Here is a 14,059-nt window from a genome sequence, read left to right as displayed (position 1 = left end):
GATTCCTGTCCTTTTCTGTCTGACATTTCACTAGTATGATACGCTCAAGACCCAGCCACGGTGTCACAAATGGCAGGATTTCATCTTCTCTTGTGGCTAAGTGATATTGCATTGTACACATGAACCCCTTCATCGAGTCATCTATCGAAGGCCACTTTGGTTGTTTCCAAATCCTGGCTGTTGTGAATAATGCTGCAATGAGTAACAGGTTGCATATACCTTTACAAATGTTTTCAAATTTGGGGGTAGATACCCAAAGAGGGATAACTGGGTCATGAGATAGTTCTACCTGTAATTTTTTCCAGATCTTCCATACTGTCTTCCACAATGGCTACAAGAGCTTACCTTCCCATCAACAGTGCATGCGGTTCCTTTTTCCCACAACCTGTGCGACACTTATTTTTGTTGATAACAGCTATTCTGACAGGTGAGGTGGCAGCTCTCTGTGGTGTCGATTTGCATTTCCCTAGTAGCTAGTGAGGCCGAGCACCTTTTCATATGACAGGGCCATCTGTGTGTCTTCCTTGGAAAGTGTTCAGGTCTTCTCATGTTTTAATAGGATTATTTGTTTTGTTGCTGTTGAGTTGTATGGGTCATTTATATATTTTGGATATCAGCCTCTTGTCAGAAATATCATCTGCAAATCTCTCTCCCATTCAGCTGGTTGCCATTTTTTTTACTGAGTGTTCCTTTGGCAGTGCAGAAGCTTTTAGTTCGATGTAATTCCATTTGTTTTCTATTTCTCTGGCTTTGGGGGTCAAGTTCACAAAAACTCATCTGAGACCAGGGACATTAAGTTTAGTGCCTATGTTTTCTTCTGTGTGTTTTATTGTTTCAGGTCTTACATTTAAGTCTTTAATCCACTTTGAGTTAATTTTTGTGTGTGGCGGGCTGGTTTCACTCTTGCATGTGGCTGTCCAGTTTTCCCAGAGTCATTTTTTGAAGACTTTCCCGGTTGTGTATTTTTGGCTCCTTTGTTGAAAATTAGTCCCCCTTGTGAGTGGGTTTCTTTCCAGGCTCGCAGGGCTCCCCCCTTGGTCTCTTGTGTTTGCTGCCAGTGCCATGCTGTCGTGAGTGTGGTGGCTTTGTCGCCCGGCGGGAAGTCAGGGAGTGGCGTGGCCTCGGTTATTCCCGGGGCCTGATGGGCGTTTCTCTCCCTGCGCACCCAACTCGGTGAACGCCTTCCTGACACCTGCTAGGCGCTGGCTTGCTCTCCTGGCCTCGCAGGTTACCAAGCCGACGTCTCTTTTCCTTCCAGCAGGTGGTGCTAGAGCGCGTTTTCTCACCTGCCTGAGGAGCACCTGCAGGATGGGGGAGGGGGCGGCGTGGTCCGTCTTAGAAAGCGCCCCATGTTTCCCGAGGTGGTGGGCGTCTTCCCCGTGTCCAGGTCTCAGGGCCCCACCCCTGTGGTGCCGTGGGGCGACCAGTGCTGTCTCCTTGGAGTCGGTGGCCGCCAGTCTGCTCTTTGCTCCCTTGCTGGTAGCAGGGGCCCCCTAGGCCACGGCTGCCGCCCCCGTGCGGCGTTTCCGTCCTGTCACTGGGTTTAGCCACACTGGGAACCGGCCGCGGGGGGTGCGGCTTCTGCCCCTCCCGTCCCCGGCCTGCCGCCTGACTCCTGCAGCGCCAGCAGGTCAGTGGGGCCGCCGGGCACCAGACCGCGCCTGCGCCGGTCTGTCCCCGGTCCCGCCTCCCCTGCTCGTTCTGTGCGCCGCCTCAGAGGTCCCCTGCTCGGATCTCAGACGTGTTTGTGTGCTGAGCAGGATCCTTTGAGTGACAGCTGTTGGGCTTGTATCGTTAAGGGGAGAAGCCAAGGGGTCCTCTCTGCCATGATGCTTAGTCAGCCATTATTCTCATTAAAACCATTAACCGTTACAAAAATATATAAAAACATGGGAATCGGGGCAGCCTCTGCTCTCCTAACTGCGTGAGTTAGAAATTGTTAACTTGTTTATGTCACAATTTGCCACTTAGTATTTAAGTGACGGCTAATACTCCTGTGTCTGAAAGGACATCACCATGGATGTCATAAGGGCAAGTGACAGGGAATGAACGTTCCTGGATAACCGACTAGTTAATAAGTGTCGACACTAGGCAGCTGTTCTGAGAACTGTAATGGCCTGGCCTCCAGGAGATAAGGCGTAGGTCAAAAAAAGTGCAGAACGGTGCGTAGCAAATGCCAGCACCTGTGTTGAAAACAGCGCTGTTGTGCACTGAGTACCTGCCCCGCCCCCAAACCTTGTGAAGCCCCCACCCTTAGCATGGCCCGCTGCCTCTGGAGATGGAGCCCGAGGGTGTGCAGGCCTTCGGGCCGGTGGGCGGGGCCCTGGTCCCCATGGATCAGTGTCCTTGTGAGGAGACAGCAGCCCTCTTCCGCCCTGGGCTGAGCATGGAAGCCGGGCTGGTGGTGGCACAGCGGGAGTCCTCGGGGGAAACCAGCCCTGCGGGTTGGGGTCTCAGCCTCCCCGCCTTCCCGCCCGCCCGCCTGCCCGCCTCCCCACCTCTAGGCCCTGAGCAAACTCAAAATTCGTTCAACGCCCAAATTCTGTTGTGTAGGCCACCCGGTCTGTGGTGTTTTGTTACCGGAGCAGACTAATATAACAGCTGTTTTCACAAATATGGTTATACCGGCATGGAATGTTTCTAGAATTTTCAAGAGCTTGGCAAGAGTTGGAGAGAATGGACTGTGTCGCATCCTTGCTGGTTCTGTACCCCTCGTGTGATGGTTTAACACAGCTCTAAGTTCCGATTCCCGCTCTCAAAACCCAGCCTCGTTCCCATCCCCATGGGTGTGGGCTGGACACGGGGATGTGCTCCTCGTGATCGGAGCGTGTGGCGAGAGAACAGAGTGATGGGAGTGAGCCTTCCCAGGTGGGTCATACAGGACAGGTGGCTCCTGCCTTCTCTCTGGGACCACTTGCTGGACCAGGCAGAGCCAGCGGCTGCTCAAGCACCGCTGTGCGGGCCACAGGGAGGCCTGCCACCCGCAGCCGCGCAAGGGCACCGGCGAGAAGGGAGTCCTCAACCCCAGTCGAGCAGCAGCCCCCGCTCCCACCCAGCTGTTTGGCTGCAGCCTCCTAAGGGACACGGAGCCAGGACCGCCCACACGACCACTCCCAAATTCTCACCCATGGAAACTTAAAATAATGTTTTTCGTGGGGTAGTTTCTTAAGGTAGCAATAAACAAACTTTGCAGCTATTATCCATCTTAAATAACCAATTTCTGCCAGCTACTGGAAAACTCCTAGATCTGCAAAATTTTGGAGTTGAAGGGACGGCCAGGTCCCCCTAGCCACCAGGTAAGTACGTCGCCAGCATCACCATGTCCAGGCGGGGCAGGTTTCAGAGCGAGGTTTAATGCTGTGTACACTCACACATCAAAGTCATTTTTGGAGATGCTGTACAGAGTCCCGAGCCTCGCTGTGAATCTCCAAGGTCCTTGCTGAGGGTGTGGGCCGTTCCGCATGTGGCTGGTGCTGAGGAGGAAGCAGGTGGCACCGCAAGTCACCTGGAGGGGGGACAATGCAGCATGAGCAGAAGACCCTGCTCAGATGGGGAGCAGGGTCAGATGCTGCAGGTGGGGCCTCGGGTCCTCATCTGTGGGACAGGTAAAGTCACGTGCAGTCTGTCATGTGGGGAGCACAGAGACGGGCATGCTGGGGACAAATGGAAGAGTCTGGGGGTGGTTACTGCTCAAAGCCGCCCATGCTGTGGACCAGCCTCCACTGTCCCCATCTGTAAACTGGGTACCCCTCTGCCCCACCCAGGGCTAGGCAGATTGAGATGGCAAGCAGGGCGCACGGCCAGCCTCCAGGATCAAGCACCAGGGGCAGTGCCCACTCTGGGCTGAAGAGTCCTGGTGAGCATCCTAGCCCTGGATGCTCACCCCTCTGCCGGTGGGAATCACGGGGTTCCCGCCACAGCCGCTTAAACTCACCAGTGGGGGCCTGAGAGGGGTGGATTAGCTGTCCTTCTTAAACTTGCCGTTGATGTAGGGTACCCAGTCCAGAATCAGCCGCCAGTCGGTGGCCCACACCAGCCCCACGGCGCCGACGGCACCCCACATGCCCGCCGTGGGAATCCTGCGAGGACAGCGGGGGTCAGGCCCTGCTGGGGGCTCATCCTCCCAGCAGAGGTCCCTGAAGTGACTCCATACCCATCTGCTTTCATACTGGCATCTGCTAAGGTTTGAGGAATTTGCTGCTAAAAAATTGAGAAGCCCCAAGCTTGACAGCACCGTTATAGCCAGTGTCTGCATGCCGGCAGCCTATGCACGACTTACAGCGACTCGCCGGCCCCTCGAAGGCTGGAGCAGGCCTGAGTATCAGGATCTCTGTTCTGCTGAGACTGAGGCACAGAGGGCGGGTCACTGCCCTGAGGACAGTCTCCTATCGTAGGTCTCACTTCTTTACTTTTTCTTGTCCACTGACTAGAACGTCAGCTACAAGGGTTCCATTTATCACAGCCTCTGGCACCCAAGAGCGCTAGGTGCGAGCACACGGTGGGTGCTCAGTAAGTGCTAACTGACTAAAAGCCTGGATGAGGCCCTTGCTGCTCTGACCAAGCCCAGATGAGACTGGACCAGCTGAGCTGCGGGAGGTCCGAGGCCCTAGTCGCAGGGACTCAGTGGGCGCTGGTAGTTCTCACTGTCCAGGGCCCGGGTTCCCCCAGCTGTTAATCAACACCACCAATGTGTACCTGACGGTCCCTGCGACGGCCATCCCCCACCCCTCTCCCTGCTCGAGCTCGGGGACGCGACTGCCAAGTGCAGGCCTTGCTTTCTTAGCGTCTTGCGTCGTGGGCACCAGGCAAGTCCCTGCCGAGGTCACCCCGATCCCGCTGCCACGTGGGGGGTAGGGGCAGGTGCAGGCACCGCATTTAAGCTCCCCGTTCAAGATCATTTCAAAAGCCAAACGAAAGCAAAGCCAGGAACGAACAGCATCAGTTTTCAGGCCCCAAGAGCTGAGTCGAGGGTGCTGGGCGGGAACAGGGTAGGTGCCTTTCTGGTAGGCACAATCACGGTCCCCAGGTGCAGGTGGAGAAATTGGGGCTCAGAGCGGCTCGGCCACGGGGCCAGGAGCACGCCACGTATGTGCGCCCGGGACAGAGCGCTTCGCCTCTTTGAGCCTTAGTGTCCCCATCTGCGGTCCGACAGGATCCGCGGTCTGGGTCTAGGGGCGGTGCTGCGTGCACTGATGGGGTCACGCGGCGGCGGAGGTCGGGACTGTGTCCTCACCAGTTCTTGGCCAGTTGGCGGTAGCGCGGGCCGAGGAACCTGGTCAGCATCACGGCGCGGTCCGCAGCTCAGGGTGACCCCACTTGCGCCCGGCCCGGACGCACTGCGCAGGCGCGCAGAGAGGCCCCGCCCCGCAGCGCTCAACCTCGCGGCAGCTGCGCGCGCAAATCCGGAAGACCTTAACCGTGACTTCCGGGAAGGGCCGGAGGAAGTTAAGTAGGCGCGCGCGAGTGGGCGGTGCCTGGGGCGGGACTTTGTGCTCACGTGACCAGGGCCCGCCCGTTCCGTCTTCGCTCCTAGCTGTGCCGCCCGCGGCGAGTAAGTGCGGCACGCGTCGTTTGGCTGGAGCCCTCACTACGTGCGGTCACCTCATTTACAGTCAGTGAAACTGAGGCCAAACCGCGGGGGGCGCCTTGTCGAGCGTCGCGCAGAGCCGCAGGCCGAGCTCTGAACTCTCGTCGGGAGGACTCGGGCTGTCCGTCACGGACTCGCTGTCCCTGGAGCCCTGGCCAGAGGGCAGCGCTTCCCCGAGCCTGTTTGCTCTTCGCCAGTTGTCTTGTTGTGGGGAATTTTAGGCACGTTTCCCGTCCGGAGCGCGGTGCTTTCTCCTTCTGGCAGCGGAGGGAGCAGGGTCGGCGGCGAGGACACCCGGGTCCCTGGTGGTGGCGCCTCCCTGCTGTCCGCCCCCAGGCCCGCTCAGGCCCCGGCGTCGGATGCAGCAGGCCTGGAGGTAAGCTGCAGACGCCGTGGCCTTGCTGCCTGGCCAGCCCGGCCCAGCGCCCTCGACCCTCGGGGGCTGCAGGTTCCCACTTGCCCCTGGCCTCGTACTGAGGGCGGGAGCCGGCAGTAGTGTGTAGTGATCTGTTTGGTTTCTCGGTCTTATCAGTGGCCCCTGGATTGTCCGAGTTTAGTACCAGAGAGGACCGGAAAAAGCCTCTGCATTTGATGGAAACTTAGAAAGCGTGGGGCCGTTCTGAAGATTGAGAGGAGAGGGACGGAATAAAGCTTCCCGTGAACAAGAGCTGAGATGGCCGCGGAGGCCTGGGTTGCAGGTCTTGGGGCCCCATGCTTCCTCAGGCCCCGCCTCCACTGCTCCCCCTGCCGGATGCACCTGACCGCAGCACTATCAGCTCCAAGTGGCACGCAATAGAAACGGCGTGAGAGAGAAGGGCGTTTTCCTGCGCGCTGGACAGCTTCAGGCACGGCTGGATCCAGGAATCTAGCAGTGTCGTTTTGGACCGCTCCGTCTTTCGGCTCGTCTTTCCTCCTTGACACCTGGAAACTGCATTGACGTTCACAAGACCCTTACAGAAGGGGGTACCTCATGCCCAATAATCGCAGGAAACGTCCCAAGGCTGGTTCTTGTTGGCCTGTGGAAATGGCAGTCAGCCCCTCCCACGTAAGGACACGGGCTGAAGCTGGGAGAGGAGGGGACCCCAGATGAGAACCACTGGGATTCTGTAACCAGAGATGCTGGACGGCGGCCCGCCACCCTCCCTCCCAGTCCACGGGCCCCTGCGGGGGCCTCCTCGTGTTCCCTGTGGGTTCTTGTCAGGCCCTCAGGGGAAACCGAACTCCTTGTCCTGTATTATTGGTGTGAAATTCACATAATACAGTTAACCGTTTCACAGTGTACAATTCAGTGGTACCTGATGCATTCACAAGGTTGTGCAACCAGCACCTCTCTCTACTCCCAGGACACGTTCATCTGTCCTAAAGGGCACCCTGCCCCCCTGAGCAGTCACCTCCAGCCCCTCTCCAGCCCCTGACCACTCGCCCGCTTCCTCTCCCCAGGGACGTGCCTGTTCTGGGAGTTGCACATAAACGGAACCACGCACCGTGTGTCCGGCTTCTCTGAGCATCCTGCGTTCAGCGTCCGTCCACGTCGTGGCGAGTGTCAGCGCCTCCCCGCCTTTTCATGGCCACGTGACACTGTCCCGTGTGAACGAACACGCTGTGCTGTGTGTGACCCTTGTGTTGATGGAGTTTTAAAATTTCGACAATTTTGCTGAGGTATATTTGACATAAAAAATGTACACATTTAAGACACCCGTCTTGGTGTTGCACACGTGCATGCTGGGGACACCATCGCCGCACGGTGTGGGACACCTGCCGCCCTCCTGGCCCCGGCAACCACGCTTCTGCTCTCCGATACCGTCATTAGCCTGCATCGTCCGGAGGCTTCCGCAGACGGAGTCACGTCATGCTCTCGGTGTCTGGTCTCCAGGGAGCGGGGCTGTTGTCATCCGGCCTGCGCGTCTGTTAGCGGGCTGTTCCCTCTGTCGCCGAGTCGCGTTCCATGCAGCACGTGGACCTGTGTTCACACGCCTCTTGAAGGCCTTTTGGTTGTTTCCAGGTTTTTCCATTAGGAATGGAGCGGGGACGAGAGCGCGTGCCCAAGCCGTGTGCGGCGGGCCTCGGGGTGGAGCGCCGGCTCACAGGAAACCGTGTGTTTTGTCAAAGCTGCCAGACTCTTTCAACCCAGGTACAGCTGACGTCGGACATCACCTCGGCCGCAGGTGGTGTGCCACTGTTTTCTAAGGCAGGTGCGCCTGCCCATGTTCCCACCAGCCCCTTCTAAGAGTCCTGTTGCATTTGGATGTTTTATCCTTTGAAGGAAGACACACGCTGTTCGTTTCCCATAGGTGCCCACGCTGGCTGACTTCACACGGCAGAACCTACCCCGAGCTGGTTCTGGGCCCGCGCGTCTTTGAGACTACGGTGTGGCGGGGCCGAGCTTCCTCCCGCCTCTCTGAGCTTCTGGGCGCTCCAGTGTCCCTGGCTTGTGGCCACATCACCCCAGTCCCTGCCTCCATCACCCATGGCCTCTTCCTGTGTCTGTCTCTTCTAAGGACACCTTTCATCGCGCTGAGGCCCACCTGGCTGGTACAGGCTGACCTCCCCTGCCCGAGTTTCGCAGATGTTGCATTTTTTACAAACTGAGGGCCAGACCCAGCACCAGCAAGGCTGGCTTCGCTGCAGTGGTCTGGGACCACACCCGTGCTGTCCCCATGGAGCGCTGACGGTGGATGCGGCATCTCTTTTGGGGCTGTGGCATGGCCTGGCCTTTGAAGACACCCACCGTGCAGCGGGGGTAGTCTCCCCCTTAGTCTGGCTCGTCCCTTCCTTCCGTGGCCCGCGGGTGACGCGACTCCGGCGGGCCCAGCGGGTTCTCTGACCCTGGACGGGTGGCATCCGAGGAGCCGGGGAGGCTGCTCCGTGTCAAAGGCGGGGCCGGAGTGGGGTGCCACCTTCCTTCCCATCCGTTCATGCTTAGCGCACAGCCTGCGATCCGGGGACAGCCGAGCACCATCACAAAATGTCACATTTACTGCTGCAGCACTGTTCGGTACAGGACGGGTCTCCGGTTTGACTTCATAAGAGGATTGTTTAAAAAATTCCAAAGGATCCAGCCAGCTATGTGGATATTTGTATAAAATTCCCCTTAGCAAACTGTTTTTAAACCAGTTACCTTGAAGCACTCGGCACAACCCCCCCCCACAACCCCCCCCCCCCCCCGCAGGCAGCGCGCTGCTCCCTCTGCGCTGGGCTGACCTTCATGCACTTCGTGTGTGACTCAGACTCTAAGTCTGAACGTCCTGGGGCCCTATTTGGACCTACAGGCAAGACCAGAAGCAGAGTAAGAGGGAAACCAAGGCAGGTTCCCCAAGCGACAAGACCCAGACCACAGGAGTCATCAGGTGTAGTACCCCGTAAGCCAGTGACTCCTTGCTGTCCCGAGGGGGTCTCAGGGTCAGACCCCAGGGGAGGACCCAGGTGGCATCAGAGGTCAGAAGGCAGCCCTGGCCCCAAGCCCAGATGCCTGCCTGCTTTGCCGTGGGGATATGCCAAGCTCCCAAGCTCTACTCACGGAGGATCAGGTGGCCCCAGTGTATTGGGAGTGAGGGCGGGGGCCCTGGGCAGAAGATGCCTGAGAGGCCGGGGCTTGGGCAGCTGGCCTGGGGGTCCTTGAGGCCCACATGGGAGAAACCCAACACCACCGCATGTGTGACCCTGCACCTGTGTGACGTGTGTGCTGACTGGCCAGCCTTTCCCTGGGAACAGCAGGGGATCAAGGGACCCAAACGTCTAACCTGGGAGAGCCCCGCATGGCCCGGGACGAGCTGGTGCCCCTCGTGACATGTGATTGGAGTGGGGGCTGAGGTGGCTTGGGCCATGGGGCCCAACCTCCTGGCTTTGCAGCGGGGCAGATGCACAGCCTGGGCGCAGGGACCCTGGGACTTCTGTCTGCGCCCACCTTTAACCCATCCCCCAGGGCAGCTGCTCGGTGGAGCTGGCCTCGAGCTGCAGCCCAGGGGCTCAGGTCCCAGGTTAAAGAAACCTTGACGCTAGCTTCCAGCTGTGCGGTCCCCGTGCCTGAGGACAGCGGTCCCGACGAAACCCACACCTGGCACTGGCTGTGGGCCCAGCTGGCCATGGGAGGGGCCTGATGCGGGCCCCTTGGCCTCTTCACCTGGGAAGGTCACGTCTCCCTGCAGATGCCCCACCTCAGGGGGCCAGGGTGTCCCCCTCCGAGACAAAGCCCACCCACCACTTTATGCCAAACCAAGAAAACCGCCAAAAAGCAGAGGCGCGCCCCATCCGTCCTCCCTGCGCCCCGCGGCCGGGCCCCAGGCAGGGGGCCTCAGGTTTACGTGGGGTCTTTTCAGCGCAACCTTTAATGATCGGGCTGACCATGAAATGCAACGCTCAAGGCTAGAAACAGCAGCAGAAATAGCAAGAGACATGAAACTTTTATACAAAAACATTTGTTGCTTACAAAACATATGCAAAAAAAGCTTAAAAAAAAGAGACCAAAGGCTTCGTCCTAATTTTCTTCTACGTTAAAAAAAATTCTTATAACTAGCGTTTTTATTTTCCTTAAAAAAAATATCAGGCGTAGGCACAATTTGCTGGTGGCTTCCCAATAAGCCAGTCTGCACAGCGTCTCCAACGAGTGGTGTGTTTTAATTCTCTCACGTCTTATACTTAAGGCATTTTTTTCCTCCTCTGGCAAAGTGTGTATTTCTTCCTCGTTTTCCAGTTTTTGCCAAAAAACAAAACAAAACACGCTCCGTCTGGCCGGGGCTTGGGTGGCTGGGCCAAGATGCACTTTCAGGATCCATCAGGTGTCACAGGGCATGGGGGTGGCTGAAACCTGGGGGTGGGGGCGCGAGGCTGGTGAGGGGACAGCAGGGTCCCCAGGAGGCTCCGTTACTTGAGCCTCCTGAGGTGGGTGCTGGCTCAACGCTGACCACAGGCGTGTGGGAGGTGTGGGCCATCTGGTCCAGGCCGAGGACGGCCCAGGCACCTGGGGTGCGTGCTCCAGGTTAGACTGAGGTTGGGTCACTTATCCCATAGTGGCATACCTGTCACAGGTGTCCAGCAGGGTTGTGGGCCTCGCTCAGGCCCGGGTGGGTGGCCGAAAGCACCAACTGGGGGTCTCCGACCACACCCGATACCTTCTCTTCTTCCCGCCGCTTCAAGCAGGCCGCTTTGGGATTCAGGTTACGCTCTGGGGGGAGGGGAGAGCACTGTGGGAGAGGGTCCCCAGAGAAAGGGGGCAGGGAGCATGGCACAGCGCCAGAGGCAAGGCCCCCAGGTGTGGCCAACTCCATCTCTCTACTTGACCCCTTTGCCGGAGGCTGTGCAGGGTTTGGGGTCATCAAGAGCAGGCCGAGCGTCTGGGACATTCCGGGGACGCCGGAGACCGAGGCGTGGGCAGCCCTGGCGAGGCGCCACCGGCAGGCGGGAGGGGGGGGCGGCGGGACCCACGGCCTGGGCGCCTACCTCGCACCTGCTGCTCCAGGCCCAGGATCACCTGCACGGCCTGCTGCAGGATGAGCAGTTTGGTCTGCGCCTTGTCCGACTTCAGGTGCAGCTGGCACATGCGTCCCAGCTCCCGGAAGGCCTCGTTAATGTCCCGCACGCGCACCCGCTCCCGCGCGTTATTGGCCATGCGCCTCTCCCGGTCCCTCAGGTCTTTCTCCTCCAGGGACAGCACCTCCTCCGTACTGCTGGGTCACAGCACCAGGCCTCCGTTAGTCACGTGCGGGCAGGGCGGGGCGGGGGGGCAGGGCCGGGGTTGTGCAGAGGGCACTGCCGTGAGTGCGTGTGCCTGCCATGTGCCACGTCCACGAGAACCCGCGCCCGTGGCAAGCCGAGGTGGTGTGCCTGTCTGACCATGTGTGTGCTCACGTCTAAAGGACATGACCAAGAACTGTTCCTGGAGACGTTTCCCGAGGATGCGGGTAGCCCTTGATTTCCACCTGTCCCTGCCCCTCCCACGTGCCCGGACTTGCCAGGAAGGAGGGGGGTGATGCGCTTCCCAGGTCCGAGTGGGTGGAAGGCTAAGCTCGCCCGGCCTGAGCAGTCAGGGTGGAGGGGTGCAGGGGGTGGGCCCCGCAGGCGGAGGCCTGGGGAGGCGTCTCGCACTGGGAGTGGTCTGGGCACTCAGTCCCATGAGGAGCCGAGGGCTCACGCCCTCCGAGACCCCCGCTGGTCTGGCCACCCCGAGAGCGCTGCCCACGGGCCTCCACACCGATGGGGGGCAGCACCGACCTCCAGGGGCCGCGTGCCCGGCCCAGACACTGCCTGCCCATTCCATGGCCAGCCCCGGCTCTAGCAACTGTGTGGCTCTGTGGCTTTGGAAAAGTGACCTTGCTCTGTGCCCATTGCTAGGTGCCATCGAGACACCTGCTGTGCACGGCCACGAGGATCTACACGGGAGGGCCGGCCCGCGGCGCGTGCCTGAGGCACCGTACCCTGCCCGGGCCCCCTGCTCCTGTGCTGCCCACACCCTGCCTACGGGCCCGGAGCCCAGGACAAGCGCGCAGACCAAACTGACAGCCAGGCCGGAGGCTGATGCTCCCCGGTGCCCTTTCTCCCCTCAAGTCCCCGTGGGGGGCTTCGTGGGACTAAAGGGCCTGAGGTGGCCTCCTGCCGTCCGGTGCTTGGGCAGCAAGTGCGAGGTAAGGAGGGGCTGCCGGTGGAAGCGGGGACAGACAGCCGGGTGCGGGGGGACAGTGCGAGAGGCAGAGAGCAGGGGGCGGACGCGGGGGACACGGCGTGCCAGTGCACCGAGGGCAGGTGCAGAAGCCTCAGAGCTGAGGAGACAGCACAGGGCGGGCCAGGGCCCCAGCTCCAGCGCAAGCGACAGAGCTGCAGGAGAGAAAGGTTAGCGGGAGCAGGGGGCGTGCGTTAAAGCAGCAGCTGGAGGGACACAGGGCCTTTCCAGGTCCCAGCCCGCCCCGGGTGTGGGGGTGAACCCCACCGGCAGATGGGGGCATCTGCTCAGAGTGGCAGTGACAGCCTCTGGACCCTGAGGACAGCTGGCCAGGCTCTGGGCTTCCTAAGAAGGAAGGGCCGGGCAGGCGGGGAGCCCTGGGCTCTGGAATGCAGGCCTATGGGGTCAGGGGTCCAGAGTCCTGTCCTTCACCTGGGGAAAATGGTCACTATGAGGCGGACAGTCACTGCGGGGGAGACAGTGACCACGGGGAGGGCAGGGTCACTACAGAGAGTCACTGTGGGTGGCTGAGATGTCACTGTGTGGGGGGGGGGACAGTCCATACAGGGTAGATGATGACCGTGGGGAGGGCAGGGTCACTACAGAGAGTCACTGTGGGTCGCTGAGATGTCACTGTGGGGGGGACAGGCCACACACGGCAGATGGTGACCGTGAGGAGAGCAGTGTCACGACAGAGTCACTGAGATGTCATTGTGGGGGGGGGGGGACAGTCCATACAGGGCAGATGGTGACCGTGGGGCGGGCAGGGTCCCTACAGAGAGTCACTGTGGGTCGCTGAGAAGTCACTGAGGGGGGGACAGGCCACACAGGGCGGACGGTGACCGTGGGAGGGCATGGTCGCTGCAGGGGGCGCTCTGGGAAGGCAGGGAGAGAGCGCGGCAGCGGCGACGGGCGGGAGCGGCGCCCCCACTGACCTCGCACCTGCTGCTCCAGGTTCAGGATGACCGACACGGCCTGGTGCAGGATGAGCAGTTTGGTCTGGGGCTTCTCACTGTTGAGGTGCAGCTGGCACATGCGCCCCAGCTCCTTAAAAGCCTCATTGATGTCTCGGACCCGCAGCCGCTCCCGCGCGTTATTGGCCACCCGGCGCTCCTTCTCCCGCTCGGCCTTCTGCTCTGGGGGGAGAAGGTCGTCCTGGTCCTCGTCCGGGCTACGGGGCCGGGCCAGAGGGAGACAGTGAGGCGGGGCCGGGCGCCAGCCCGCCGGGTGCCTCGCGCTGCGGGCGCCGTGCGCGTGCGGCATGCGTGTGCGTCGTGCGTGTGCGTGCGTGCGTGCGTCCTGCGGGGCGGGGCCGAGGAGGGGCGGGCACCTGGTCCGCGTCCGCGGCGGCTTCAGCTCCTTCTTCTCCTCCTCCGAGGTGTCGGCCACCGACGCGTTCTCCTCGTCCTCCTTCTCCTCCCGCTTGATCTCGCCGGCGCCCGAGCGCCCGAGCCCTGCGACAGGCCGGGCGTCAGGGGCGGCCGCGCCCGGGGCCGCGCCGCCCCGTCCTGGGAGCCCCCGGTGCGGGCGCGAGTTCCCCCGCGGTGGCCTCCGCTGGTGAGAGGAGACGAGGCGCAACCGCGGGGGCCGCGGGGCAGGGGCCGCTCGCGAAGGAGAGAGCCCCAAACCGGTGAACTCGGCTGCAGCCTAACCGAGCCCCTGATGGCCAGGGCGCCACTGAGACGCGCCGACACACGCGGCTCTGCACGCCCACCCGGCTGGGTCCCCGCAAGGCACGCAGGGAAGGGCAGGTGGCCTGCAGGCGGACGGGCGGCGCCGAGCATCCGCGTCTCAGACCCACGCGGGGCGCACGGAGGGCT

The 14,059-nt window shown here is 60.8% G+C and overlaps 2 protein-coding genes and 1 long non-coding RNA gene across 13 annotated transcripts in view; 1 reads left to right on the top strand and 2 right to left on the bottom strand.

Moving 5' to 3' along the window:
• Window positions 1-3,333: 3,333 nt before the first annotated feature.
• Window positions 3,334-5,389, bottom strand: LOC107500917 (cytochrome b-c1 complex subunit 10). Of its 3 annotated transcripts, none has more exons than XM_036234201.1 (3): window positions 5,234-5,389; window positions 3,935-4,079; window positions 3,334-3,594 (listed from the first exon to the last, which is right to left on the bottom strand). In XM_036234201.1, the coding sequence occupies exons 1-2, from the start codon at window positions 5,281-5,283 to the stop codon at window positions 3,959-3,961; spliced, it is 171 nt and encodes a 56-aa protein (XP_036090094.1). In that variant the 5' UTR covers window positions 5,284-5,389; the 3' UTR covers window positions 3,334-3,594; window positions 3,935-3,958. The 3 variants fall into 3 exon arrangements, with proteins under 3 accessions (XP_036090094.1, XP_015982117.1, XP_036090095.1); XM_016126631.2 differs by having other exon boundaries at window positions 3,334-3,505; window positions 5,234-5,388; XM_036234202.1 differs by having other exon boundaries at window positions 3,517-3,653.
• A 71-nt stretch (window positions 5,390-5,460) lies between these two features.
• LOC118612486 lies at window positions 5,461-10,047 on the top strand. Its single transcript, XR_004955006.1, has 2 exons — window positions 5,461-5,963; window positions 6,120-10,047. It is a non-coding gene; the product is annotated as an uncharacterized LOC118612486 (long non-coding RNA).
• TCF3 (transcription factor 3) overlaps window positions 9,969-14,059 on the bottom strand; it is a 27,549-nt gene continuing 23,458 nt past the window's right edge. For 2 of the 9 annotated variants that reach the window (XM_036234191.1, XM_036234192.1), the window contains exons 17-20: window positions 13,570-13,693; window positions 13,175-13,410; window positions 10,603-10,748; window positions 9,969-10,391 (exon numbers count right to left, since the gene is read on the bottom strand). In XM_036234191.1, the coding sequence (XP_036090084.1) occupies window positions 10,606-10,748; window positions 13,175-13,410; window positions 13,570-13,693 (503 nt within the window). In that variant the 3' untranslated portion in view covers window positions 9,969-10,391; window positions 10,603-10,605. Of the gene's footprint in view, window positions 10,392-10,602; window positions 10,749-11,023; window positions 11,251-13,174; window positions 13,411-13,569; window positions 13,694-14,059 lie in introns of those variants that run through there. The other 7 variants (XM_036234193.1, XM_036234195.1, XM_036234196.1 and 4 more) reach the window with 6 other exon arrangements.

This window comes from Rousettus aegyptiacus, unplaced genomic scaffold (genome assembly GCF_014176215.1).
Source record: "Rousettus aegyptiacus isolate mRouAeg1 unplaced genomic scaffold, mRouAeg1.p scaffold_m13_p_16, whole genome shotgun sequence".
NCBI classification, from domain to species: domain Eukaryota; kingdom Metazoa; phylum Chordata; class Mammalia; order Chiroptera; family Pteropodidae; genus Rousettus; species Rousettus aegyptiacus.
This window is presented reverse-complemented; position numbering and strand designations above follow the sequence as displayed.

Bases quoted from the DNA above. Each gene is read 5' to 3' on its own strand.
- LOC107500917 (XM_036234201.1), bottom strand. From the start codon at position 5,283: ATGCTGACCAGGTTCCTCGGCCCGCGCTACCGCCAACTGGCCAAGAAC. The intron at 4,080-5,233 runs GTGAGGACACAG...CTGTCCTCGCAG, and splicing joins CGCCAACTGGCCAAGAACTG to GATTCCCACGGCGGGCATGT.